General features: G+C 28.4%; 3 protein-coding genes across 3 annotated transcripts in view; 2 read left to right on the top strand and 1 right to left on the bottom strand.

Moving 5' to 3' along the window:
• Positions 1-26,446, top strand: part of LOC109609633 (inactive dipeptidyl peptidase 10) — a 187,205-nt gene that overhangs the window by 41,073 nt on the left and 119,686 nt on the right. The gene's annotated exons all lie outside the window — the stretch shown is intronic.
• The window catches only part of LOC109595886 (ejaculatory bulb-specific protein 3), a 117,866-nt gene that overhangs the window by 79,123 nt on the left and 12,297 nt on the right, over positions 1-26,446 (bottom strand). Inside the window, exon 2 of the mRNA XM_049961325.1 lies at positions 24,172-24,195. Within this exon, the coding sequence (XP_049817282.1) occupies positions 24,172-24,195 (24 nt within the window). The remainder of the gene's footprint in view (positions 1-24,171; positions 24,196-26,446) is intronic.
• On the top strand, positions 15,946-16,576 carry LOC109609634 (uncharacterized). Its single transcript, XM_020026335.2, has 2 exons — positions 15,946-16,026; positions 16,078-16,576. Exons 1-2 carry the CDS (start codon positions 16,003-16,005, stop codon positions 16,495-16,497), a joined length of 444 nt encoding a protein of 147 aa, XP_019881894.1. The 5' UTR covers positions 15,946-16,002; the 3' UTR covers positions 16,498-16,576.

The raw sequence follows: 26,446 nt of genomic DNA, 5'->3' as shown, positions 1-26,446 counted from the left end.
TAACAAAATTAATTAAAATTAAAATGAAAAAATTTTAACTGGTACATTTTGCTCTACAAACAGGCCCCATCCTCCTTGGCATACTCAAAATTGATAAATGAATAAATTCGTGATCCACAATTCACCATTTTTCTCTAAGAACTTTAGCAAGTTACTCCAAATTTTGAGGTAGATGGTTTCGAGAGTAAATTTGTCTTTGCAGATGATCCCCTACGTTTTCAATTGGATTGCAATATGGTAAACGCGGGGACCACCGCATCTGAGTAATATCATGATTTTGTCTCCAAATTTGAGAGCCTTGCACTGGTCCACGTCTTGTGTCTCTAAGACCAGGTTTATGCAACCTTCTTCAGATGGTAGACAGGCTTACAATGACTAATGTCTGCACAAAGCGTAGATGTATATATTAATTTATTTTATAATTAATTAATTATAAATTTAATCTGGTTTGCAGTCATGAGATTTTATATGTAAGGCGATCTATTCATGAAAAATTTAACCGAAAGTTTACCATACTCACTGTTAAACATGGCGACAGGTCAGTAATAGTATGGAGCTGTTTTTTGGGATTTGGAATGGATCCTCTCCTTTGAATAGAGGGTATCATGGATCGTTTTATGTGTAAAGAAATATTGAGGAACAACATGGTACCGTTTTCAGATAAAATATGCCGCTAAAACTTTATTTTTAACAAGATAATGATCCGAAGCACTCTTCAAAATATTTGAACCAGTGGTTTTTAAGGAAATTTCCCGATTAAAACTCCATTGAAAACTTATGGGACATAGTGAACAACAAAATAAGATACAGAGATTATAGTTATCAGCAATATTTAGTCGTGGTTTTGCAAGAGGACTGGCAAAATATGGATCTAAATATTATTGACCATATGAAAAAAGGTGTTTGGAAATTAATCATAAAGGTGAAAATTTTACAATATATTAAAATACTAATTACAAATTATAGCATAAGTTGCTCTACTTTTTGTCAACCCAAAACAAATAATCATCAGTAGAATTAAACTCATTATTTTTTTTTACTGTTTAACTATGTAATGGTAAATTTATAAAGGAAAGTTAATTTTTAATATACATTTTTTTGGACATAATAAACAGGACAAAAATTATTTAAATTTTAAAAATTTGCTTTACTTTCTGACATTCATTTGGCTTAGTTGTTGTTGACTCAGATTACCATTACTCCATAATTGTTATAATAGCCAAATTATCAGAAGAAGGTCTTCTTTGAGACAATCTACGGTACTAAACAACAGATAAATTAAGAATGAACCGAGAATAAAATGTGACCAAATTCACAAAATAAAATAACATTTTTTTTTTAATTTTTAATTTTCTTATGTAGATTATTATTTACACAATTCCTTAAATAAACAGTCTAATTTAACCAACCATGATTTAATTTAATGGCCCATAATATAACTGACGAACGAAACGTTCATTTCGTTGTGTAATTTTAGTTCCAGACCTTTAATATATAGATTAATAATTCGTAAAAGAATCACGAAAATTAAATATTTACCAAAGTCTTCGAAGTGGAAATCGAACATCAAAGCGAAAAGTGGTGTGTTGCAGGTGGTTTCCACCTTGAGCTGACGCAATTTGTAAGGGAACATTCACATTTACATTAACGAAACAGAAGCAGATTGAACTTTACTTGATTATAACTTCGAACTTATGTAATATATTTTTTATGGCCGGAAAGCTGCACGTCAAGTTTGACTTTGTAATTGGATTCAAAGAGTTTCCGATGTCTACAATCGTCAGTGCAATAAACGGCACAGCTGCCGACGAAAATTAATTGGGTTTTAGCTACACACAACATTATTAAACTTTAAATATTTATACAGCTGTTTTCCAAGAGGATTAAATGCTATTCACTTTGAGCCATGCATGGTGCATCCGCAGAAAGCTTCACAGTGACATAATCTAGTCGCCGAAGTAATTACATGTTTATTTTTTACAGTGACACACAAATTCGAATTTGTACATATACACACCACATTTTTTATGATGATTTCCCCAGATTTTCTCGCGTCGTTTCCCCAACGACTTGGAACACCACTCGCGGATTAAATGTACTTGTGTTCGAGTTTTTGTTTGCTCCCCGACCACTTCGGAACGTTTCCTTTTGACGTGGAATAAGCGCGAGAAATGGCGAAAGCAAATAAAAGTCGATCGAAAAAATTGTTCTCAAGGCGAAACATTAAAACTGACAAATGACCAAAAAAACACACGAAAAAGTATATATTTAAATGGGGGCGAATAAATGTGGAAAGGGTTCTTCGTAAAAAGTCACTCAAATGAGCTTATTTATTTTGGTGCTGTTTTTACATTTGTGACGTAACTCCTCATTATTTACATAATTTTAAAATTAATACTGTTACGGTTGAATGTTTGCATCAATAAACATTAATTTATTTATTTACAGCAATATCAAACGTTCGAATCCATTCATCATCATGCGACAAGTTCCGATATTTCTTTTTTAATATGTTAAATTAACTAAATAAAGAGTACATGTAAATCACATTTCGGATATGTAACACACGCGAAATAGAGTTCTCGATATTTAAATTCAATTAGGGTCCGGCGTTTTTTCTCAATTTACAGCGAACGAGCAATTTTACCATATTTCATCGATTCCTATTGTTCATGCAAATGTTTTCACATTGAAATGTACCAACTGGGACAAATATGAAATTTACAATTTTTATCTTAATGGCGTTCGTACGCCGTTTGACTATTTTATGTCAATAGCTAAATTTAGTTTTGGCAAATAACACACAATTTGCTCTAAGTGGTTTAGAATAAAAATCAACCGTATCGTATTACTGTTGTTTCTGTTGGTTCGAGTTACATTCCCAATATAAACATCTGGATATCTCTATTAATTGAACCGGAACATCAAAATAAAACGGCTGAACCGGCTGAAAATTTACTAATTCATACATTTATTTGATCGAAACATTTGTTAATGAAATTTCGCCGAAGCAGTGGCATCGCAGTTCCCAGGTAATTGCTCGTAGTCATCCGCATCAATTTTTAATTTTCATTTCCGGTCAAGCGATCTCAATTCATAGAATGCGAGCGTATCCTGCAAATATTCCCATATTTTATCGATTCCCTCTTATTCATGTAAATATTTTCACATTGAAATGTAACAAGTGGACAAATACGAATCGCCCATAGCATTCATATCCTGGTAAACTTTTCATGTCGATATTTAAGTTTATTTTTCTGCATAGATACAAATTAATATGAGTGTGGTGATGCAAACGATCTCTTTTAGTGGCCGATCAACCGTTTTATTTATTAAGCGAACAACAAAAAAAAATCGTCGGGCATAGGTATTTTTATTTATTTATTTGGTTTTGAAATAAATGAAATTTTCTTCAGTGATGTGCCACGTCAATACGTTACAATGGTAAGAATCTGTTCCAGAAGCTGTAAATTTTACTTTTTTCAATTAATTAATTTGCCTTTTATTATTTATTGACAAATTTAAGTTTTAAATTTCTGAATATTTCTTGTTTTATGACAAAAATATTGCATTATACTGTTCAGTTTTCAATTTAATTTGATTTATTAATAATGAACAATTTAAAACTTGACAATCCAAGAATCTTTCAAATTTTTAAGGAATTTAAATTTTAAATTTTTGAATATTTATTATGTTAAAAACAAAATTATGGTATATAATCCTGTTGTTTTTTTTAACAATTATCAATATTTATATTATTTATTTTAATTTAAAATTTTTTAATACTTCAGTTTTTATATTCTTCAATATTAATTTAGTTTAAGTAACCAATTTAGCAAAATAAACTATTTTTTAAGGAGAGAATTTGATGCCCATTTTTTAATTTAATTTTTCCTACGTTCTTAACATGATTAAACTGATGTTTAAAATATTTTTTAACATATATCATCAATTTATGAGGATTTAAAAATATTCCAACAAATTTATCCATCTAAATTCTGTAAAGAGGAGATTATGTTTAATAAATAAAAATTAAATTAATAAAATTCTGAATATTTGATGTTTTCAAATATAATTATTACATAAATATTGACTCATAGGGTTTTAAATATTATTCAAACAAAATTCTGTAATCCACAATTTTTTATCCCTTTTACAACATAAATCCTTTATTAAGCGAGGAACACAAAAATTCGTCCGGCATAGGTATTTTTATATATCTATTTTATTTTTAAATAAAAAATACTTTTTGTTTTTCTCCGAATATCATCTGTCAAAATTACGCTCTTCAGTTAATTAATTTGCCTTTTATTATTTATTAAGATTTTTTTTAATTTTAAATTTCGGAATATTTCTTGCTTTAGACAAAAGTATTGGATTAAATAGTTCAGAATTCTTTAGCTTTAATTTAGTTTATATCATTTTCAAGTTTTCAATTTAATTTAATTTATTAATTTTAAAAATTTACATATTTTTATATTCTTCAATATTAATTTAGTTTACGTAAATTCCAATTCATTTAACTCATTTATTTTTCATATATATTTTTTGCCAATAAAAAACAAAGTAAACTAGTTTTTTAAGCTGAGAATTTGATGATATCCAAAAACTCATTCTTAAACATGATTAAACTAATGTTTAAAATAGTTTTTAACATATATCAATTTATAAGGATGTAAAAATATTCCAACAAAATTATCCAACTAAATTCTGAAAAGAGGATAAATAAATAAATAAATAAATAAATAAAAATTAAATTAATAAAATTCTGAATATTTGATGTTTTTAAACATAATTATTACATAAATATTGACAACTCATACGGTTTTAAATATTATTCAAACAAAATTCTGTAATACACAACTTTTTTATCCCTTTTAATATTTTTTTTTGCATGATTATTTTTTCAACATAAATCCTTTAAAAAAATAAAACTACAAAAATTGTTTTCATTACGTAAACACTGTTTCCGATGCTTAATTTAATACACAGTCCAACATTTAACTTTATTCATTCAATTTTCTCTTGCACGCGTTTCCAAATGTTACAAACTGAGACAGGTATGAAATTTGTAATCTGAATCCCGACGACACTTGTATCCTGGTAAACTTTTCTCGTTCATATCTAAATTTAGCTTCCTGTTATTATTTCAAAACGTCTTAAAAAGCAAAGGTCGAATGGATTTTGTTTCGCTCGTTCTTGGTATTAAGAAAACCATTTAATTCGCATTCCTTGATCAGTTATTGATTTGGGTGTTTATTGGTCCGATTTTAACTTCAAAACATTTTACAGATTTTGTGTGAACAGTCTTAAAACAAAGGTCAAACGGATTTTGTTTCCGTCATTTCTGGGTGTTTGGAAAACCATTTAATTCAGCGTTTCTCGATTTATGTATTTATTCGTTCGAGAAATTTGAGTATTTGAGCAATTCACAGATTTTGTGGGAATGTTTTTTGAGCCATGATAAAAGTCCATTATCGCAGTTTATTATTTTAATACGCCATTCATTAATTTGATTTCAAAAAGCCTTAAGTATTAATCAGTATACATAATAATTGAATTTCTGTCTGGATTATTATCGAAATTAATTTCTCATATAACTTGCTTTAGTTACAACGGCCTCAAAATTTAATTACTTACTTAGCTACATGCTTTTAATTAAAATGTAAATATAAACGAAACTTAATATTCAATATTCACTCTAAAAATAAACAAGGTTTTAACGAGTTATTTATATTAAGGGAAAAATTATATGCTTGAAGAAATACCTTGTTATTTTTATTATTTATTCACGTTTACTGGATGCTTTATGCTAATGCTTTTAATGTTTAACCAGAATTTGTATAAATAATTAAAGTCTTTAATTTGCTAATGTCTGATGATCAATCACCCTTTCATCTGTCGGTGGTGAATCGATAAACGTAAAATACAACACGGTGACAATACAAACCACTAAAAAACCGCGAATTCAGTTCCAGTTAGCACTGGACCAAAATTGATAATGGCAGGATTCATTACATTATTCATACATAAATTTCATGCCTTATCACGTTCGGTACCCGCAATTCGTGCAATTCTAGCATGTCGATGTGGATTCGGCGGCGGCGAAAGACGAATGTATCGAAATCCCGCCGAAAGAAGATCCCTTTGAGATTCAAATTGCTCGTGGACGAAAAAAACATCAATAGACGCCTTAAGTACGCTGCGATAAGAGAATGGAAGGTAAAAACTTGAGATTTATTGTGGTCTAGTGAGTGATGGATATCTTAGTTTGATATTTTGTGTAAGTTATCTTGTTTGCGTCGGTCAACTTTGATATATGTTTGTTTTCGGTAATTTGTTCCAGGTAAATTAATTAATCCCATAAGATATTGGACTCAAAAAACTCAGAAGGGCTTACAAACAAAATTCTGTATTCTATCTAAGTTTTTTATCATTTTTAACTATTTACAACAGCTGTACCATTCAATTTTCATTTATTTTATATAGATATTAAAATAGATTTCAAGTTTGCAATTTATTTATTTCATTCTTTTTGTTATATACCTTTTTGGTAACCAATCAAATTTTGTCCTTCATGGTAAGATTTTGACTTATTTAACTTTTTTAATTTTCTCACTCATTATTTTAAATTAAAAACCTTATTAAACATTGGTTTAAAATATATTTAACATGTATTTATTTAATTTATAAGGATATATAAGGTTTTACATATTATTCAAACAAAATTCATTTTCAATTCAAATTAATTTACTTTGTGTAAATTTTAGGTTTCCTATTCATTCATTCATTTTCAAATATTTTTTTAACTATTTGAAACAATGAAATTCTGTTTTCCAGGCAAATATTTTAGTTAATTTTTTTAACATTTTTAACTTTCATTATTTTAATTTAAAAAAGTAAAATACTTTTTAACATGTATTAACAATTTTAAGGATATAAAAATATTTTAATAAAATTAACAAATTGAATTTTGGAGAAAGAAAATTATTTCTATTGTGTCAAAATTTCTACCATAATAAAATTCTAAATATTTTCTTTCATATAATTATTATAAATATTTTTCAAACAAAGTTCATTGTTGATATGTGTTTGTTTTCGGTAATTTGTTCAAAGTAAATTAATTAGTCCTTTAAGATATTAGATTCAAAAAAATTCAAACAAAATTCTATATTCTATCTATAGTTCTTTTTCCATTTTTTTCTATTTACATCGGCTGTACCATTTGTTTTGATTCATCGTAATGATTTGTCATTTTATTTTCTTTTACACATGTTTCAAATCTCCAATTTATTTAATTCTTTAATTTTTATATATATTTTGACAATTTAAAACAATAAAATTCTATTTTCAATGATTTTGGTGACACTTTTTTTTTAACTTTTTGCATAAATATTGTCATTTTGTATGATTTTAAATGTTATCCAAACAAAATTTTATAATTCATAAGTTTTTTACTATTTTTGATAATTTACAATATTTATAATATTTGTTTTTAATAATTTAAACATTCTTCAATATTTCAAATTCAATATTATTAAATTTTAATTTATTTTACAACGATTTCAAGTTTCCAATTTATTTAATTCTTTCTTTTTGTTATATATTTTTATGGCACCCAATAAAATTTTGCCTTATTTAACTTTAAAAAATTTAAAACCTTATGAAACATTTATTTAAAATATTTTTAACATGTATTATAAATTTATAATGATAAAAATTAATTTTTCAATACTCCAAAGTCAATATTTTTAAATTTTAATTTAGTTTGTGTCCATTTCAGGTTTATTTAATTAATTCATTCATTTTCTAATACTTTTTTAACTATTTGAAACAATGAAATTCTGATTTCAGGGAAATATTTTAACCAACTTTTTTAACATTTTTAACCTTCATTATTTTAATTTTAAACTTTATAAAAAAAGTTTTTAAAATCTATTATCTATAATCTATTATTCAAGGTTAAATAAAAATAGTCTATAAAATAAGATATTTCATCCAGCCGGTGCAATAACAATTGTCAAGATAACTTAAGTTATCTCAGAGCTATGACTGCATCAAAACAGACGTTTTTCAACTGTTCTTACTCTAAATCTTTTAGACATTCCCAACAGTTATAAAATGAAATTTCTCGTTAAAACTGATTTAGTATTTGTGTCTTATGAGCCGATTATTTACGAGTATCATCATTCCTTCTAATATTGTTGAATACGTTACAGTAGTTTCTTTTTCTTAGAATTCGATCAAAACACAACAACAACAAATTTTAGTATACGCATGTTTAATTGTTAAGCAAAGACAGATAAACAACAACTAATAAACTCTATTATTGTTAAAAGGTTTAATTTTTATATAAATAATAAGCTAAAATATCTGATAATTATGACCCTTTCACTTAACAATTGAGAAGACTTTCGATGATTCATTTGGCACGGCGGCGAATGAACTCAATTTCACACGATCAGACAATGTATAAAACACAAAAAGACGAGCAAACCGGTGTCTTTTAAGTCCATCGTCGTGGAAGAGACCTTTTGTGGTCCCATGCCTTCTGTCTCCCGCTTTGATATAAAATTGTGGACTAAGCAAACACAAAGTAAAAGAAAGCAATTAACCGCTTTTCTTCCGATAAAAGTTTTTTAACGTCATTCCGAGAGACCAAACAAAAAAAAGATGATTGACTGCGAACATAATTGTAATTAAGAGATTAAACTTACAGTCGATTGTCTCCGGTATTAACCTCCCTTTGTTCCGAGCCACCGTTATATTTATACAAGTGCCCCATCATTAATAGCTTTTTATTTAAATTGGCGACGTGCTGTTGTGTGTTAGCAGTTTTACTCGAAATTTAAATTACCCAAATTGCAGGAAAACTAATTACAGTTTAGGCGGATTGCAAAACTTGTCACAACTAAAGTGGCAGCAAAAAAAAAAAAAAACATAAAATAAATGTATATACGCGTACGTCAGCCGAGGTGAATTAAGTCAACACAAACGTAAATTATGTGCCAAAACCAGTGTCTTTGTGGTTTCAGTACCTTTGATATTCACTTGGAATTATGAAATTTTCTGTCGGGTGAACGACGTCAGTTCAGGACCAACGCAAACACTCTCACGATTAAGTGTCATTCGCGTGAGTAGTGGTTAAGAGCCCGTTTTCTGCTCTATTAATTTCCGCTTTTCTCTCAGCACAACGGCTTTGTAAAAATTTTAATTGCTAATTCGGCGTACGAGTTCTGGCAACATGTTTCTCGTTTTGCGGTTGAAATTCCGTTGACGCGCTGATTTTTAGTTTATTTCCAATCCACGTCTAGATCCGGGGGATTAATTGGCTTTGTTGAATAAGTAAGGAAATTAATTATCCGAGCAAACACGACAATAGTTCGGTGAGCTTGTCGGGATTCAATATTGAAAGGGTTTTGTTCTTTGCGTTGGTTCGAAATTTTACAATTTGAATCTATAATTGGGTTTCAAGGACTGACTAGGAAAGTGGAAAGAAGGATAAAAGAACAATTTGCCGCATCTTCCAACAGCAATTAAGTCTTTTCCAATTTAAATGGGAAATGTAAGTTAGGGTTTCTTTAAAATGAATGGAAATATTAAAGCCACCATGCATATTATCTTCCTTAAATATGCCACAATGAACGGACTCCAGAAAAAAAAATCTAATTAAACCACTAAAATTCGTATTAGTTTTCGAGTTGAAACTCATAAAACGCAAAATGAAATGAAACTTTTCAATTTTGTGACACAGTGCGATTTCATACATTAGACAGATAATTGAAATAAATGGGATACGAAAGTTATAAATCACAAAGTGGATAATTCAATTCAGCGATGCTGAAACTGCCGTGCTCCGCAACATACTTTTATTTGTTCACATTATTTGACCCTTTTTGTCAACCGGCTTTTTTCAAGGCTCATTAATATTACAGTCGTATGTTAAACAGATCGTGCAAATAAATTTCATTATGCGAGATTTATTCCGTTCTTGCCTACTGAAAAATCAGATTTGAACCCTCCAATTGTAGTTATGTCATTAAAGAAAATGAACTGAAAGGAGTTAAAATGTCTGACCTTGCCAGTATAAATACACCTGTTGTTTTTACTGAAATTGATACCCGTAAAACACACTAATTAATTAGACGTCGTAATTGAAGTGAATATTTGCTTTGTTCTTAACCTCTGGATGAATTTTATTGTTTTCATTTTTGCACTGCCAGCAAGTAATCCACGGGTCGTAACTAGATTATCACTTTCTCTTTTATACACATTTACGCGAATGTAAATTCATAATGAGATGTCTCTATTTAGACAGTTTTCCTTGGGCCCGACTTTATTTACATACACGGAATACTTAATAATAACTTAGTATTAAAATTTAATAGACTACAAACGCAAATTAAATAAAAAAATAAGAAAACTTTCAGGACTGATTAATTTAAAATTTGTCTGTGTTCGTATAACTAAAGAATTTTGTTTGTCTTAAGAAGTTTTCGAGTATATCTGTAGAGTTTCCAATTAAGGGAGCGAAGTGGTGGGATCAATTTAGGGAAGTTCTCGAAACTTCCCCGAATAAACTCCAGATTGTTATGAAAAAAAGTCCAATTAACCGAGAGATTTTGTAGAATTGTATCGATGTAAAATTAAATTTCCGTTATTATCAGTTTTTAAATTATGGTGGATGCGAAGTTTTTGGGTCGAGGAACTTTACTGTTTTCTATAAGGAGTTAGATAATCACTTTTAAACTTTCTTTAACTTTGGTAAATGAGTTCTAACTGGGGCTACTTCTTAAAATCAATAACATTTTATCTGAATTGTATAAAGTAATCATCTAAATTATATTAAATTAATTGCAAGACAGAATATAAACGTGAAAGACACATTACGCTATTATTTCTAACTAGAACTGACGAGGCAAATTTGATACCTGGGACCACGTTTCATTGTAATATATTCTCTTTTAATTAGGAATTTAGGTTACCCAAAACGACTTTTGTTATAATCGTTATAACTTGACTAACAGGATGAAACTTTTTAAATATGATTTAATTATTAATTTTTATCTTACTAATATATTCATTAAAATATTTAGACAAGAGTAATTAAAAAATATTTGTTTTTAAAAGTTTTTCTATGTAGATTTTGGATCCAATTAATATTTTATCGGGTATAAAATATAAAACACTAATTTAAGTTATTTAGAAGTGTTTCTACTACTAAACTTCATAAATTTGAATAAAACAAACATCACATCGTCAATAAGCTAGTTTTAAGATAATAATAATAATTTATTGAATTCTATTTTAATAATGTAATAAAAAATAAAGACTGAATATGAAAAATGTTGTATTTAATCAAATTAAATTTTCGCACATTTTTATTACATCACAAATATATTAAAAAAGTAATAATAAATGTGTCAAATTATAAAAGTAAAAAATTGAACCTTAATAAAACACCTAACAATAGAAAATTGTGCTGGTTCTACTCGCGTCGTTTTATATTAACTATTGCTTGACTTCATTATCAAAATAATGAAAGCATAAACCGGAAATTGAAACGACAAAGGAGCTTTCTTTAATATTATACGTAGTATACAAATTAATAAACATAATCTACGTAGATTTTATGTCATAATATAAACAATTAGTCAAATTGATGTTTCCTTTAGTGCTAGGACAAATTAAAAATATATATTTTTAAAATATTCGACTAAAATTATTTTGCTTTCACTTAATTTCCTGCATAATATAATATATTCATCAGAGTAGTGTTAAAAAGAATATTTTATTTAATCAGATAATTAAAAATTAAGTGCATGCAATGAATTTAACATGCATGGAAACTGCATGAAAGGAAATTACAATTAATAATGTAATATTTTTAAATTACAAAACGTAAAAAATCACAAAACAAAGGATTAATTTAGTGCAGATTCCTGTAAACTAACCATAAAAATCAATAAGCCAAAACAGAATTCTATAAAACCCCTCCAGAAAGTAGATTCCTACATTTTACACAGTTTAGTTCGACGTCCCTCTCACAGATGGCAACGGCCGTGCCGTTCACCAAATCGAGCCGGCTCGTTACGCCCCTGAAGCCGTCGCCAGGGCAACGCGTGCCGCAGCCTCCTCTCGCAAACGCGCAAGACGACCGGCAGATATCAACAGGCTTCCAATATCGTTTTCATATGCAAATTTGCCTAACGGTGGCGAAGGAGAAACGTCATAATAAGTTCACCGCGAATCCATCCCCCTTGTCACTTCGCCGCCCCTCGGATTTCATTACATTTTTAAGGGCCCAACTGCGGACGTTTTAGAACTGTCGGGGATTTACTTAATGGATCGGTGCTGAATTTTTATGGATAGCTTATGCCGGGACGTTTCGATTTTACAACTTTTTCGTGCCGATTTATGTTCTTCCACAGTATTCCCCATTGTAAATACACTTTTATTGTTTGTTTTTTCGATCCCCGATGGCGTAATAATTAATTTAAGTCTTGTTGATACAGATGGAGAACCCATGGGCAAAAACGTTGTTGTGACTTTCTGTTAATTAAAGTCCGCAACCCCAGACGGGCCAAACAAGAGCTAAAGTCGGGTCAATGGATGGGATGGGGGGTTGTCGAATGCCGCGGCCCTTCTGCATTGTTTGCATGTCTTGATTAGAGCAAATAAAATTGGGACAGCGAAGTCTCCGGCTTAATTTGGAGCGGTCCTCGGTCAGAATCCCAGCACGGGGACCATAAATGGCTCTAAGTGTGTGCCGAAAGCCACCGTGAGGCTGTCAGAGGTCCAATCCGCATGTGTTGCCTACCCCGTGCCGGGCCGAAGGGCTTTGCTGATGGACAGACAACACCTCCGGCGGCGGATGATGGATTAAATATTTGGACGAGGTCCCCCGTGATGAGCCTGAACAAATTTAAAGATGTAGCTTTCTAGCTCTTTTAGGTGGTAATGGCGCTGAATGAAATCCGAGTAACAAATTCCTTTTAAGGGAGTGTTGACAAACAAAATAAAGCAAGTCATAAAGCTATTAATAATAATAATAATAAAGGCAAACTTTAGAAGATATAAAAATTCAATGTTAAATAGGTTGCTTCATCATTCATATCTTCAAAAACTTCAATATTATATTTTGTGAAGATACTAAGTATTATACAAACATTATTGAAGTGATGATTATTTATTATATTCAATAATTTATCAAATCTAGTTGATATGTATCAGTTAAAATTTAAATATATTGTTTTTGGAGAATATTCAAATTTGTTTTTAGTATTTTCTTGAATAATTCTTTAATTTTATGTACTTTTTCATCAAAGTAAAAAAAAATAAATATGTATTAATTCATTATTTCATATTGTTATTTACCATTATTATATTATAAAAATTATAATAGTATACTTTCATCTTTTTGTAACGCATTCTTTTGCTGCACTGGGAAATTCATTTTTATATTCACTTATTACGTGGAAAAGGTATTATTTTTTTATGTTAAGCTGGCACATAAATATATTCATGAGTCACTTGTACAGTTCTTTCTTCTACATCACTAACCACTTTCATACTTTTAACATTTTTTAAGTCTTTCAAATAATCATTATTTTCGTGCCACGTTTTTATATCGAGTTCTGAAAAGTTTTTATTGATATTAAATCTCCCGAAAAGTCTAAAAGTACGCTAACTTAAACTTATAAAATATTCCACCTAATTATTTTACTTTTTTATTATATAAATATATTTTTTGAAATAGAGAGATTACACGAAGTATCTAATTTTTTGAAATTCTATGACTGGCTCCAATTTATTCGGATTAGAAAAGGAGAATGTAATCACTTCCTGACCCAAGTAATCTTCATATTTTTCAATATTCTTCTAAATAAATTTCAACCTCTAAAAAATATCTTTGTCGTTTTTTGCTTAAAAATATATTTTAGTGTTCTTTTTGTGCTTAAAATCATATAATTTATAATTATTTGAGCAGATTTTAGTAATTATTTAGTGATCAAAATATTTTTTAATTATTATATTAAATGCTAATTAAAATTAGTTTTTCATTTTTTTAAATGAATATTTCATGTATTTTTTAAGTATTTTTATATTAAATGATAAGAAAATTATTTATATCAATTTTTATAGATATTAAAAAGTTAGTTTAGAACAAGTAGGTTTTTTCCATAAAAATCTACTTGTATCTATTTTGATTGTGTTGATAATTACATAATTTATATATTTATATATAATTTTTATAATTTTATCCTGTTCAAAATTTTAAAAAAATATTTTTGTTTTAAATTAAAAAAAATGATATTATTAAATTTTTTTTTATATTAAATTAATAGAAATTTTAATTTCAATTTTAAATTCAATTTTTTCAAAATTATACAAATAAGACACATTTTTAGTTCTTCCATTTTACATAATTATTAAATATAAATTATTATAATTCAATTTTATAAAGAATTTGTCAATACTAAATAGTAATTTTATTGAGTAACTTTAATTTATTCTTAATTGTTGCTTGCCAAATATTTTTGTCAGTCAAAACTTCTTGTTGACCAATTTATTTTATTAAAAATTCTTATTAGGTACAAAAATATTTAGCAAGCAACAATTAAGAATAAATTAATGTTACCCAATAAAACTACTATTTCCTAATAAGAATTTTTAATAAAATAAATTTGTTAACAAGAAGTTTTGACTCTAATACCAGAACTGAATCAATTACAAAAGAAAAAGCATCAACAATATTTAATGAGTTATTAAATATAATAAGTAAGAAACATAATAACTGAATAAACAAGGTGCAAATGGCGTAGAAAAAAAAAATTGTCTACAATCAAACCAATTAGATAAAATTTATAACAAATAAAATTGATCTAAGAGCCAAATTGTCACGAAATAAAACAGAGCTCGTGATTCGTAATATTTGACATGTTAAATAGGTCTGAGAAATATCTAGGTGAAATGAAATTCTCAATATGACAGAAGCTGTTAATTTCAACATAATCTATAGAACAATGGCATACAGCTGTACATTATAAGTCGGTTACATTTAAGCCTCGTCACGATAAACGTTTGATAAACGCTTAGTTGTCTGTTTTAATGCTTGAAAGACAGACATTATTAGAACCGATTTCGTTGTAATTTTGCTACATTGCAACTCATTGTTAGTCAAAACGAGTTTATGCTTCTCTAGTGGAGACACAATTTAATACTGCGATTTGATCTTATTTTACTTGAAATCCAATTAGATAATTTTATAGGATGGTAGAGAGTAAACATAAGAAACGGCATCAAAATTAGTCGAAAACGCTTATGCTAATTTACTAAAACAACATCGTTCTTGTTTCAGGTAAGTCGACACCTCAATTCGTCTTCTCGTTCGTTAACAAAATTCATGAGTCAAGGGCAAACAAACAGCCAAAATTCATGTGCATTCTCGAGAGGTATGTACGGACTATATTCATACGCAAATGTTTACCCGCCAGTTTACGCTACGCAAAACGATCTATGTGGCCGTTAATTAAATTGAAATTCGCCCAAATATAGACAAGGAATATGCTAAATACGATATAATTGCTTGTATGGTTGAATTACATATTATATATAGCCGACTATTTCGTTTAAAATATGGTCGTGTTCGAGTAAATTTATTCCGATATTATTCTGGATATATCACGGCAGCACGTGTAATAAACTGTGTTATTGGCCGATACTGCGGCCATAAAAATCGCTAAAATGCTGAAAATCATGTATCTATAGTACTAAAATATCAGCGAGTAATTAAACTGTAATTTAATCAGGCGCCTGGAAAACTATTCCGGTATGGTTAATAGCAGTAAATGTTTAATGCGAAATAAATAAAATATTTTATATCCCCATTTTATAATAGATGAAGCCTGATGTACGAAAGCATTGTTGACATTTGACATTGACGTTCATTTGAAGTTTACAACCGAACCATTACCTTCAGACTAAATAGTAATAATTACGATGGACCCACTTAACAACCAATACGTAAGACACTGGAATAGCGTCTAACTCTAAATCCCAATTAATCACTTTCAGTCGCCGAATATGTGGGAGAGGCAGAGTGAGCCGGATTCACAACAGGACGAATCCGAGAGCGACGACGAACAGTTCACGGCAGTGCCGGCCAAAAGACGTAAAATACAAATCGCATCGGGCTGCTCCGAAAAAAAATACGAGATGTGGACCTCGATCGTGGTCAATGTGTTGTCGAAATCATTCACGAACTGTTCTGTTAGTCCTTTAGATGAAGATGGGGGTAAGGCTGATCAGGGGAATAAAACACTTGTTAAAGCTGGCCTTGCACCAACGGAAATTGCTAAGGAGTCTGAATGTGGAGGGAACGTCGGTGATGGTAATGGCAACCATGATGATGTCGAAAATTGTTCTAAAACGGACGAAATATTACCGCCCTTTAAGTCACATAAGAGTGAAAAAAACAGAGATAAAAATAATTAAATACTTATATACACTGCTAAATTAATTATTGATGATTTTTTGTATATTTTTATATTAAATATTTAAATTACATTATTAATTCTGCCTTTTGATAATTTGAATTATTTAAAAAATCTCAATACGAATAAACTAATACAATAAATATATTATCAGAATGTAATTTCCTGCATACATTAAGCAAAAGTACATTAACCACAGGACAGGCCGTCACATTGTTCTACTCTCCTTGGAAAAAGTAAATGGATAAATTCTTGGACTATAGCTCATCATTCTTCTCTAAGAACATCAGCAAACGTCCCCAAACTTTGTAGCGGAGGGTTTCGGGTGCATATTTGTCTTTGAAGATGGTCTCATATGTGTTCAACTGGATTACAATCTGGTATCATGACTTTGCCAAGTCTGGACTGTAAGGTAAGGTACCAGCGAAATCTGGTCCAAATTTTTGAGCAAACGTTAATAATTATAGGTTGAATAATCCATCGTGATGACGTGGAGCACTCATAAATTCTCACATTCTCAAATTCAACCCCATACCGGTACAGAAACATCTCCAAAAGCAACAGTTGATGCAGAAGTTGGAGCACATGATATGTCTCACCAAGCCATGCTCCCTTAACAGAAAGTGTTGAATATCTTCGGACTCTAAGACCAACTTACATGTAACCTTCTTCAGATGGTAGACAGTCTTACACTGATTCCATATTGAGAATGCGCCATTTCGTCTAGCAGAAATAACCAGGAAACGGTCCTGTGTTCTGGTCGTAGCTCCTTATAGACTATCACGATGTACATTGGTCTTACCAGATTGCCAATAATGATTTTGTAAGATGTTATACATTTGAGCTACTTGCTATTGATTCAGATTGTTATGTACTACCCTCTTTTTAACAAAAGGTGTCAAATGTCTTCTGGCTCCAAGATCAACTTACATGCAACCTTCTTCTGATGGTGGATAGACTTACATTGATTTCAAGATTTAAACGAAGCCTGGATATAGAGAATATGCCATTTTGTCTAATAGAAATAATCGGAAAACGGTCTTATCTTCTGGTCGTTGCTCCTTATCGACTACCACCACGTATATTGGTTATACCATATTGCCAATAATGATTTTGTGAGACATTATATATTTGGGCTACTTGTTGGCTCAGATTGTCTTGTCCTCCTGAAGTTGTCAAATGTCTTTTGGCTCTAAGATTAACTTACATGCAACATTCTTCTGATGGTAGACAGACTTACACTGATTCCAAGATCTAAACGAAGTCTGGATGTTGAGAATGTGTCATTTTGTTTAGCAGAAATAATCAGAAAACGGTTTTTTCTTCTGGTCGTATCTCCTTATTGACTACCATCATGTATATGGGCATTACCAGATTGCCAATAATGATTTTGTGAGACATTATACATTTGGGCTACTTGATGTTGATTTAGATTACCATGTTTCATAATTGCTCCCTCTTTAACAGAAGGTGTCAAACATCTTCTGGATCTAAAATCAACTTACATGCAACCTTCTTTTGATGATAGACAGACTTACATCGATTCCAAGATCTAAACGAAGTCTGGATGTTGATAATGTGCGATTTTGTTTAGCAGAAATAATCAGAAAACGGTCCTATCTTCTGGTTGTAGCTCCTTATCGACTACCATCATGTACATTGGCATTACCAGCTAGCCAATAATGATTTTGTGAGATATTATACATTTAGGCTTTTTGCTGTCGATTCAGATTGCCATGTTCCAAAATTGTTCCCTTTTTAACAGAAGATGTCAAACGTCTTCTGGTTCTAAGTTCAACTTATATGTAACCTTCTTCTGTTGGTAGATAGAGTTACACTGATTTCAACATCTGAACGAAGCCTGGATGTAGAGAATGTGCCATTTTGTTTAGCAGAAATAATCAGAAAATTGTCTTTTCTTCTGGTCGTAGCTCCTTATTGACTACCATCATGTATATGAGCATTACCAGATTGCCAATAATGATTTTGTGAGACATTATATATTTGGGCTACTTGATGTTGATTTAGATTGCCATGTTTCATAATTGCTCTCTCTTTAACAGAAGGTGTCAAACATCTTCTGGATCTAAAATCAACATACATGCAACCTTCTTTTGAATCGTAGACATACTTAGAATTGATTCCAAGATCTAAACGAAGTCTGGATGTTGATGATGTGCGATTTTGTTTAGCAGAAATAATCAGAAAACGGTCCTATCTTCTGGTTGTAGCTCCTTATCGACTACTATCATGTACATTGGCATTACGAGATTGCCAATAATGATTTTGTGAGATATTATACATTTAGGCTTTATGCTGTCGATTCAGATTGTCATGTTCCAAAATTGTTCCCTCTTTAACAGAAGGTGTTAAACATCTTCTGGCTCTAAGATCAACTTACATGCAACCTTCTTCTGATGGTGGACAGACTTACACTGATTTCAAAATCTAAATCAAAGTATTTTTAAATATATATTTAATCTAAGAAATTCGAATTAGGCGAGGTTAGGTTAACAGCGTTAACAGTTACTAATGTTAACAAATAGTAATTTGTTCTAAATAAATAATAAATTAATTGATAAAATTATATTTTGTATAATTCGGAGCAATTTTATAAAATTATTAACACTGAAAACTTATATACACAGTTCAATATCAATTTTTCTTAGTGTACCAGAACAATTGATTCAAATAATGATACTTTAAGAAAATCCAGTTACATAGAGGCATTCGCATGAAAAAAAGGGGCGTTATAAAGTCGCAGCGGACGGGAAAGCGAAATACACAATCTAATACAAGAATAATTCCGTTTTCGACCAAATCTTGAACTGCAAAGGGAATAACAAATTACCTGGGGATTTTGATCTGAAAACTTGAAAAATTCCTTGGAAATGCTCCAGCGTCCTACTAAGGGTGTCATTTGTAACGGAATGGCTTTCGCAATCCGTTCAACGGGCACAATAATATACGTCCAATTTGGATACACTGCGCGTAAATAGGATTCTTTCAAAAATAAACTTTCAGTATTGTCAGTTAAAAAACATGTTACATTCTGCGAGCGGAAATGGCGGACGTTTGCGTGGCGTTGAAAAATAAATAATCTGGCGGGACGAAGTAACATGGGCTAATAAACCGGACCGTTTCGCAAATTAAAACGGGAACATCTTGGATATGCAGTTATAAATTGGTGGTACATTATTAAGCGCTGAAAACTTTTGGGATTTAATTTCATTTCGTATTCTCCGTTGCAATAAATCTCAATGCCCCGCTAAAAATTGCACTGTGTTTGTTAAATAAAAAATATCCGACTTTATTATCCCTGCAACTCACACACGAGGAAATAAATCGTGTTTTATTTTTTTTATTGGGTGCGAACGAGATTGCAACCTACAACATTTTATTTACATTTGAAATTTGGTTATTTATTAGGTCATAATTTGATAGATCCTACACTTCAAGTTCATTTCCCGCAACGTTAAACTTTCCTTGCTAATTTGGTTTTGCTAAACTTATCCAATAAGCTACTAATAAGTTCTAGTGTGCACATTAATTAATTGCGTAATAAATGAAATTAAACGGGGAAAAGATACTGACAAAATTAAAGTCGATGTTATTTGAAAATATATTGTGGTAAAGGAGAAGAATTTTAATTTAACCAGTACTTTTGGTTAACTAAAAACACATTAATTAGCCAACGGGTCTGACCATTGAAAAGCTTTCGTATTATGCGGCTTTTGATTACGACTCACGCTAATTACCACTTTACCTAATTGAACGTGCGAGATTCTATAAATCGGTATAAAATTAACTAATCCAATTTATACATTATTTACGGCTAAACGGGCGACGAAACTAGTTGGCGAAACACATTTGTTATTTTTAATTGAGGCGAGTATTAGTTAAAGACATCTCCAAAGATTATACGAGGAACATTGACTTAAGAACTTTTGCGCATTCGCCATTATGTTTACAGTATATGAAAAATAGTTTAAATCTAATATTTCAATATCAATTTTTTATTTTAATATCAACAAGTTAGATATAATAATTTTATATACAGTGATACTCAGAAAATTTTGCAAAATTTTGTTTCAATATTCACATTGCGCATTTCGGATATTTAAGATTTAATTTAAATAGAAATAATTTTGATTTAGGTAGAAAATGAATAATTGTATAAAGAATAAAGTGTAATTATTAATTAATTAATTAATATTTTAATTGTATTTAATTAGAAGTGTACAAAAAACTATGTAAATTAAGATATTTGTATATAAACGAAGGTACAAAGTGTTTAAACACAATAATTATCAAATTAATTTAAATTAAAAACAATCGTTCTTTTAATAATATATTTACGCATTTGCTATTATTTAAACTTATTTTGTAAATAAAATTAGTGAAATTCTATGTCTCTTTAAATTTATTAGATAAATATAATAGTTCAATATATATTTTTTAAATTTTAAAGTAAATTTGAGAGCTAGATCATTTAAAATCACTTCTAAAATTTAAATTGACTTGATGTAAGTACGTTATGAACTGTTTTTTATTATTTAAAAAATTTAAAATAAAAATTATAATTATATCTCTTAAATAATATTCTAAAATATATATATTTACGCATTCACTATTTTTAAACAATTATTTGTTCAGTAAATTAGTTAAATTCTAATATTTCATTATAATTTATTTGTATATTTCAAATAAGTTGACGCCTCCACTATTTAAAAAAAAATTGATTTGTACAAAAAACTGTGTAAATAAATATATTCGTATATAAACAAAGGTATAAAGTGTTTATACACAATAATTACAAAATTAATTTACATTAAAAAGAATCGTTCTTCGTGAACGATTTATACATATTTGTGCATTCGCCATTTTTTAAATTTATTTTGTTCATAAAATTAGTGAAATTCTATGTCCCTTTAAATTTATTAGATAAATATAATAGTTTAATATATATATATATATATATATATATATATATATATATATATATATATATATTTAATTTTTAAAGTAAATTTGAGAGCTCGATAATTTAAAATCTCTTTTTAAATTTAAATTGACTTGATGTAAGTACGTTATGAACTATTGTTTTTTATTATTTAAAAAATTTAAAATAAAAATTATAATTATATACCTTAGATAACATTCTAAAATATATATGTTTGCGCATTCGCTATTTTTAAACAATTATTTGTTCAGCAAATTAGTTAAATTCTAATATTTCATTATAATTTATTTGTATATTTCAAATAAGTTGACGCCTCCACCATTTTAAAAAAATTGAGGTGTACAAAAAACTATATAAATAAAGATATTCGTATATAAACGAAGGTACAAAGTGTTTAGACACAGTAATTATAAAATTAATTTAAATTAAAAAGAATCGTTCTTCGTGAACGATTTATACATATTGCGCATTCGCCATTTTTAAAACTTATTTTGTTCATAAAATTTCGATAATTTAAAATCATTTCTAAAATTTAAATTGACTTGATGTAAGTACGTTATGAACTATTGTTTTTTATTATTTAAAAAATTTAAAATAAAAATTATAATTATATACCTTAAATAACATATATATGTTTGCGCATTCACCATTATTTAAACAATTATTTGTTCAGTGAATTAGTTAAATTCTAATATTTCATTGTAATTTAATACCTCCACCATTTTTTAAAAATAAGTCTATAAATTGGTACGAAATTAACTAACCCAATTCATACTTCATTCACGGTTAAACGGGCGACAAAATTAGTTGGTGAAAGCACATTTGTTATTTTTAACTGAGGCGAGTATTAATTAAAGAAAATCGACATCTTGAGGGATTACACGAGGAATATTTACTTCCAAAGTATTCGAGAAGTTATCTGTTTAGATATCTAAGAGGATTTAATTTAAATAGTTGAAAGCAGTTTAAAGAAGCTGAAAACAAACTTAATATTCATTAAATCTGTTTAAACATTGTTCCGAAACTCACGACGCATCGTTATGATTTAATCATGGATATTTTACACCTAAATTTTAAACGTCGCTTAATGAATAAGTGAATTAATGTCGAAACAGGTTCGATAAATTATCATTAATATCCTTAAGGCTAGTTCTGCGTAATTAAGTTACCACGACAGAGGTTCCCTGGTAATTCAATGACAAAACGTTTGTCTGTGTAAACGCAAAGGATTCATTATCCCAACCGTTGAATACGCATGACTTAATTTTACGTGTGTATTTAGTGATGTAACTGTGCCTTCTTAATTACCATCTGTGCTTTAATCTCTCCCTATTGTTTAATATTTTAACTGACTTTCAAAAATAAAAAATAATACGGATCAACGTATACATATTCCGGTTTTAAATTTAAATCGTCAACCGTAATTTAAAACAAAAACAATCCGAATTAAAACCGGGAACGTTCAACAACACTGCTTTATTTGTTGCGGTTCATTTCTTTTAGCTGTTACACAGTTTCGCTCTTTTGCATGGAAACATAGTCTGAAAGCAATTTTATGTAAATTTTGATATTTTATGTGCCTTCATACTTTACGATTGATAAAACTTTGGAGATTTAATTATATCCTTTGTAACAAAGTTTCGTAGATGACTTCAAAATATTGACCCAAAGTTAATTAAAAATATTCCCAATTAATTAACAAACATGACGATACGGGGACGGAATGTTGACTTTCCAGTTCGTTAAATTTGCCCCCGACAGTCACTTAAAATGTAAAAAAAAACTGTCGAGGAATTTTCACCCGTTACTTCCTCATTAGTCCGTACATGCACGGGAGTGGCGGAATATTTTTTAATAATTATCACGCAGCGCTTAACGAATGTTTCCGTGAAATGGCCGGCGTTTATGTGTACCGTAATTTATTTAAATTACACTCGAGCCTAATTAAATGATGGCGATTAAATGCAATGTGTATTGTCCTGTGAGTGTGCGGCGAGTTTTGTCAAATTGCGAATTAGCACAGGATCCAAACAAAGCGTTAGATAAGTTTTCCACTCGGAGATACTTTTTTTTCGATATCTGTGCGTTATTTGTAGGCGACGTTCGTGCAAATCCCCAGCAATTTTGAGGGAGTTAAAAAGTTTAATAGACTTTTTCTAGTAAAATATGTGCGCGTTCTAATCCGACGTACTTGTGAATTCTGACACGTACGCGTTGATGTAATGTATTTCTCTCGGATATGGAATTATTTTAAAACATGACCTTTATAATATTCCTGTTTTACGAGTTATTAGGCTAGAGTGAGAGGAATTTAGTGCCGTCCGTCCCTTTCGCGTTTTCCATTACACGCCGTACAAAAATATTTACTTTACAACAAACAGCCGTGTTTTAACAGATTGCACCTCAAGGGTTGTGTTTTCCATTACGTCTGGCGCACTTTATTTATGAGCGTATTAATTTCAATAAATTTAATTAATTACTCACTGAGATTAATATGTTTGCGTATTCGCAAATCGTATACATATACGTTTGGTTATAATTTACAAATGACTATTATAAATTTCCGGTTGCGAGTAATTAATCGGAATGCTCTGTCAAATTACTATCTATTCTAGATGTTTATTTTTATTATTCCCTATTGTTAGTTATACAATCGCGTTAGTTATGTACGTATCGTAACCACTGATAGTTTAATTATTCACAGTGACTTACCACTAAATTGTGTTGCAGACACATCTGAAAATAAACATTATTATAAATTAGTGTATGCTGTTAAAATTACAAAATTCAAAATAAATTTGTTTATTCTCGCTTCGCTAAAATATGATAAATTTTAACCAAGATTTATGGTTTTTATTTTAATATGCATGCAAATATAAAAATATAGAATATATTTTTTTTTTTTAAATTGTTGTGCAGTCCCAATATAAAAAATATAATAATTTTATTTTTAAAATAAGAGTGATAATTTAAATGAATGTTGTTTTAAGTATTTTTTTTTTTTTTAAATTAAGATAAAACTTAGCATATATATGATATGTACTATTATTTTTAATTATTTAAACAATTAAATATAATCGTTTTATGCCTTGAAATATTCTCTAAAATATTTATTGGTGTATTCACCATTTTTTAGACTTGAGCAGTCTACAATTTTTGAGATTTATATATTGAGAAATAATTTTGTGTAAAAAATTAAGATAAAACTTAACATAAATATTATATGTACTTTTATTATTTATCATTTAAAAAATTAAATATAAACATTTCATACCTTGTGTAATTCTCTAAAATATTTATCGCATCCACCATTTTTAAAACGATATGTTTGTTTAGAGAATTAATTAATTTTATTACAATTTTTTAATTTAGTATCGAATTAATTTCACTACATACGTAATTTTTTTATAAATTCATCTATATTTTAAAACAGACTTGAATAGTCGACTATTTTTAAAAGAATATTAATATTTGAATAATATAATAAATAAAAATTATCTAAAAAATTAAAACAAAATTTAACATAAATATAATATGTACTATTATCATTTAAAAAAATTAAACATAATCGTTTCATACCTTGAATTATTGCTTAAAACATTTATTTGCACATTCACCACTTTATAAACTAAAGTATTGTTTCGAAAATTAATTAAATTCTAATATTTCATTACTATTTTTTATTTTAGTATTAATAGAATTAGATTAGTATTAACTTCACTACATACTTGTGAAATTTTTTTATAAATTTATCTATATTTTATAACAGGCTTGAATAGTCGACAATTTTTAAAAGAATGTTGAAATTTGAATAATATAGTAAAAAAAAAATTTTGTCTAAAACTTTAACAAAAATATTGTATGTATTATTATTAATTATCACTAAAAAATTAAATATAATCGTTTCATACCTTGAGTAATTCTGTAAAATATTTATTTGCGCATTCACCATTTTTTAAACTATATTTTTATTTTAGTAACTTGTAAAAATTTTTTATGAATTTATTTATATTTTCAAAAAGAGACTTTATATTATATTATAATTTATAATAAATAAAAAAATATCTAAAAAATTAATTAAATATTAATTGATTATGATTATATTTATCATTAAAAAATTAAATATAATCGTTTTATACCTTATCTTTAAAATATTTATTTGCGCATTCGCCATTTTTGAAACTGTGAAATTAATTAAATTCTAATATTTGATTATAATGTTTTATTTTAGTATGGAATTAATTTTAATTAAGTAAACAATGTGAAAATTTGAATAATATAATAAGAAATATCTTAAAAGTTAAGACACAACTACTATTATTTTTTATCATTTAAAAAATTAAATATAATGGTTTCATACCAAAAATATTGCGCATTCACCATTTTTTAACCGATATGATTGTTCATACAAATAAATTCTTATATTTTAATACAAATATTAGATGCTTGTAAAATTGGTTTATAAATTTATCTACATTTTAAAATAGGCTTTCCCAATCGACAATTTTTAAAACAATGTTAAAATTTGAAGAATATAATATAAAAAAAATACTTAAAAAATTAAATATAATATCTAAAAATTATTCTCTAAAATATTCATTAATTTAATTCACCATTATTAGTTAAATTCTAATATCTTATTAAATTTGTTTATTTTTATACAAAAATAATTTATTTGAAGTTTGATCAAAATAATATATAATATTTATGATTATGACAAATTAAAAGGTTAATTGTTGTAGAAAATGTAGACAAAACTACCCTCTAAAATAATTTTTTAAAATGAAATGTTCCGATTTTTTAGTTTCAAATGTACATTCTCATTTTATAAAATTATTTATTTATGCTGCACCATTGTTGAAGAATTCTTATTTTAACAAAATCCCTCTTTACTTCAAAATAAAGAACAAAGCGATTTCGCCGAGTAGACAATTAAACCCGCAGAGGAAAAAGCCGTAGAACAAATCTGAAACGTCTGAAAAGCCGG

This window comes from Aethina tumida, chromosome 1 (genome assembly GCF_024364675.1).
Source record: "Aethina tumida isolate Nest 87 chromosome 1, icAetTumi1.1, whole genome shotgun sequence".
NCBI classification, from domain to species: Eukaryota; Metazoa; Arthropoda; class Insecta; order Coleoptera; family Nitidulidae; genus Aethina; species Aethina tumida.
This window is presented reverse-complemented; position numbering and strand designations above follow the sequence as displayed.

Bases quoted from the DNA above. Each gene is read 5' to 3' on its own strand.
- LOC109609634 (XM_020026335.2), top strand. From the start codon at position 16,003: ATGGACCCACTTAACAACCAATAC. The intron at 16,027-16,077 runs GTAAGACACTGG...AATCACTTTCAG, and splicing joins ACCCACTTAACAACCAATAC to TCGCCGAATATGTGGGAGAG.